The sequence below is a fragment of the Camellia sinensis genome, chromosome 9 (assembly GCF_055761805.1).
Source record: "Camellia sinensis isolate YWXY chromosome 9, ASM5576180v1, whole genome shotgun sequence".
Taxonomy (NCBI): Eukaryota; Viridiplantae; Streptophyta; class Magnoliopsida; order Ericales; family Theaceae; genus Camellia; species Camellia sinensis.
In genome coordinates this window covers 7,588,983-7,592,520 of record NC_138969.1, presented here as the reverse complement: position 1 = coordinate 7,592,520, position 3,538 = coordinate 7,588,983, and the positions used below count along the sequence as shown (strand labels likewise).

Genomic DNA, 3,538 nt, shown 5'->3' with positions numbered 1-3,538 from the left:
GAGTTTTTTTGGGGAGGGGGGATAAAAAGGTGTAGAATACATAACAATCCCTCAAAATGTGACCATAAAAGAGAATTTAAACAGTCTTACAATGCAAAAAATTTGATACGAAAATTTGCATGAGAATAGATTTGAGCTTTAAACTGACTCTGGTCCCACTGAAATCATAGTAACAAGGAGTCCGTGACCCATAATCAATAAACATGAATCTCACCTCATGTCCTACTCATTAAACTAGATTAAGATATCTCTGCAATGATTTTGATGTGGTAATCCAACAATATTTATTTAAAATTAAAGTAAAATTATGTCGGTATAAGATGTATAATTTTAATGTCATTTTCTTTTAATTTTAACTCGAACCGTTAAATTATATACTTCACTAATATGTCTTGTTATAATAAAAAATATAACAAAATCATCAAAAAAAAAAAAAAATAATAATGAGAAACCGGACACCACCAAACCACCTGGAAAGGTCCAACAACCAGAGTCCCACCCTAATTTTTTAGGCACTTGGCTGTACAAGCATACAGACAAGAACAATGTCATTTGTGCGTTGGCTTGTTATCAATGAATATAAATGGGTATTTAATGTAATTAAGTGGCCAACTCATGGGTTAATACCTTATGACTTGTTTGGTGCCAAGTTTCTACACTGTTGTGCTGACACACTCAATCCTCCTTTATATTTGCCTTGATTTTGAAGCACACTTGGCCACAAAACAGTTCTCCCTTCTCTGTCTCTCTTGATTGCAAGAAGAAGCCTAGCAAGTAAGTGAGAACTAACAAAGGGAGATTCTTGAATATTCTTGTCTAAATCTTTTTCCCTTTGAATTTGAAAGCAAAAATTGATGGATGCAATATCGATACTGGTGATACAGTCATATATCGATTGATAGCAGCGATATGAACACATTTGCTATCAATTAGTATCGGTCGATATATGCAAAGTTCAAAATCTCGTATCAAATGGTATATCAGTGAATATTTTTTGATTTCTTCTAATATATAATTAATGTTTGTATATATGTTGGTGTGGTTTTATTTTGTTGTTAGGTCTTATTTGGGTTGATTGAGAAAGGAGATCAGAATGGGTTATTGGAAATCAAAGGTTCTTCCAAAGATCAAGAAAGTTTTTGACAAAAATGGTCCTAAGAAGGCTGCTGCTGCTGAAGCTTGCAAGTCCTTCGATGACTCTAAGGTTATTTCCAATTCTTTAATTTCTCTCCTTTTCACTTCAATGAATATTTTGATCATATATATACATGTCACTTATATATATATTTTAGGAAGAATACACCAAAGAGTTTGAAGAGAAGAAGACTGAGCTCCAGCCTAAAGTTGTTGAAATCTATGAGGCTTCATCAGCTGAGATCAAGGTAATTTCTTTCTTCAAAAAATAAATAAATAAATAAAAAAGAAAGAAACCAATGATGACCAACTTAGTGTGTTGTGATTTCTCATTGTCACAAGTATCATATAAATAATGTCACATGATACTCTGAAAGTAAGCAATAATTTTTCTTATGTATACATATGGATGTTATATGAAACACATCATTTGTTAAAACGGATTTAAAACGTGATATAATAAGAGTAAATATAGGTTATATTATTGAAATGTAAGTTAGTTTTAAAAAATTAGATATTCAACAAAATATAATGTCCTTTATTTCAATTAATCATCTAAAAGAACATTTTTAAGAGCATTATGGTGTACTTTTTACAATTTATCCTGTCAAAACTTCCCTCTTCTTTTTAGATTTTAATTCATTATATATATATATATATATTCATCTAACATCTGATTTGTCCTAATTTAAAAAAAAAAAAAAAAAAAAGGCTTTGGTTAAGGAACCCAAGGATGCGGGTCTAAAGACGCACTCAGCTGGAGTTCAGAAGTTCCTTGATGAGCTTGTTAAAATAGGTACCTTTCTCCTCTCCTTCATCTCATTTATATATATATACATATATATATGATTTTATATAACAATATCTGATCATATATCGATTGATATCAGACAGTATATAATTATGGATTGTGCTTACAGAGTTTCCGGGATCGAAGCCAGTTTGCGAAGCAGCTTCAACTTTGGGGCCAACATTGGTTCCAGGACCAATCTTCTTTGTATTTGAGAAGGTATCAACATTTATAGTCATTGAGGAGAAAGCGGTGGAGCCACCAGCAGAAACCTCTACTGCAGCAGAAGGCAAAGAGAAGGAGGTAGTGGTTGAAGAGGAAAAGAAAGAAGAGGTTGTGGTTGTGGTGGCTGAGGCTAAACCAGCAGTGGCAGAGCCAGCTCCGGTCACCACAGAGCCACCAAAGGTGGAAGAACCAGTGGTGGCAGAGCCACCGAAGCCATGATCACATGAACAAGGATGGAACTATATTATTTCAGATTAAGGAGGAAAAGAAATTTGATTTGTTATTCTTTGTTCTTTTACCTTTATTTCAGTGTAATTTGTGACATAAACTGTTTTGATTTGGTTTTTGAAAGGTGTCATGTTCATTTTGTATTTATTGGTTTTGTGAATTTGTAATATTTTTTACAGTTCCATAGAGTCCTCAGTTTTCCCTCTCTATGTCAATATTTTTTTCCAAACTAAGCTTTAGAAAAGGGTGTTTCTGCCTAGAGAAAGCTAAAAATAGTGCAAACCGACGATTTAACTCACGAGTAATTGTATAAATAGAAAAATAAAAAGAACTTGGTGACATACAATATGAGTTCACCGGCTCATTGTCACTATGTTCTCAATAGGATTAAGATCAAACTATGACTTAAGTGCATTTTGAGTGAGGGCTTGTAGGTCCGGTTCAAGTTTTTGATCAGTTCCTATTCGCCTACCTGCCTCATAATCTATTAGTGAGTGAGGTGGTAAACTTAGATGGCGCCTGCCCCCTCTTCAGACAAGTCTGGTATCTAATTTTTGGGCACAAAAGTGTGGTCAAATATCCAACAGCCGCTTTTCTTTAATGGCTACCCACTTTTGCATGAACGGGACTCTTGGATTGGTTGAAAAGGAGAAAGGGATACACGAGACATTTTTTTCTCACTCATTTACGAGACCAGTAGAAACCTAAAATTATTCGCTCATTCTCCCTAAAAATCTTTTAGACGTTTCAATGAATTCAGTGACAAAGAACACTCTGCTATATACAAATAACTAAGATAAGGTCTCAGATTGTCTCTTCTTTTAACTTGCAATATTTTTTCTTTTTCCTTTTTTTTTTCAAAGTCAGGTAAGGAATGTGTTAGAGCATCTCCAACCCACTAGACATATCATGCTTGTTAGTCAAAATGCCTAGTATAACTTATTTTTTTCAACTCCAATGCACTAGGCATACGATTAGGCATTTTAGCTCAACTCACATTCACTAGCTACATGTAGCTAGCCTTCAAGACTAGGCAAAATATATTTAATCATTAGGATCATTTCCCTCCATCTTTGTTGCTGATGTGGCATTTTATAAAATTAATAGTATTTAGATGAATAGCTAAAATAAAGAGCATGGTTGGAGTAGAAATATGAAATA

The 3,538-nt window shown here is 33.6% G+C and overlaps 1 protein-coding gene across 2 annotated transcripts; it reads left to right on the top strand.

Moving 5' to 3' along the window:
• Positions 1-561: 561 nt before the first annotated feature.
• LOC114309286 (plasma membrane-associated cation-binding protein 1) lies at positions 562-2,584 on the top strand. Of its 2 annotated transcripts, none has more exons than XM_028254991.2 (5): positions 562-774; positions 1,060-1,204; positions 1,293-1,382; positions 1,846-1,930; positions 2,055-2,584. In XM_028254991.2, exons 2-5 carry the CDS (start codon positions 1,094-1,096, stop codon positions 2,366-2,368), a joined length of 600 nt encoding a protein of 199 aa, XP_028110792.2. In that variant the 5' UTR covers positions 562-774; positions 1,060-1,093; the 3' UTR covers positions 2,369-2,584. The 2 variants fall into 2 exon arrangements, with proteins under 2 accessions (XP_028110792.2, XP_082742190.1); XM_082886064.1 differs by having other exon boundaries at positions 717-975.
• Positions 2,585-3,538: the final 954 nt, after the last annotated feature.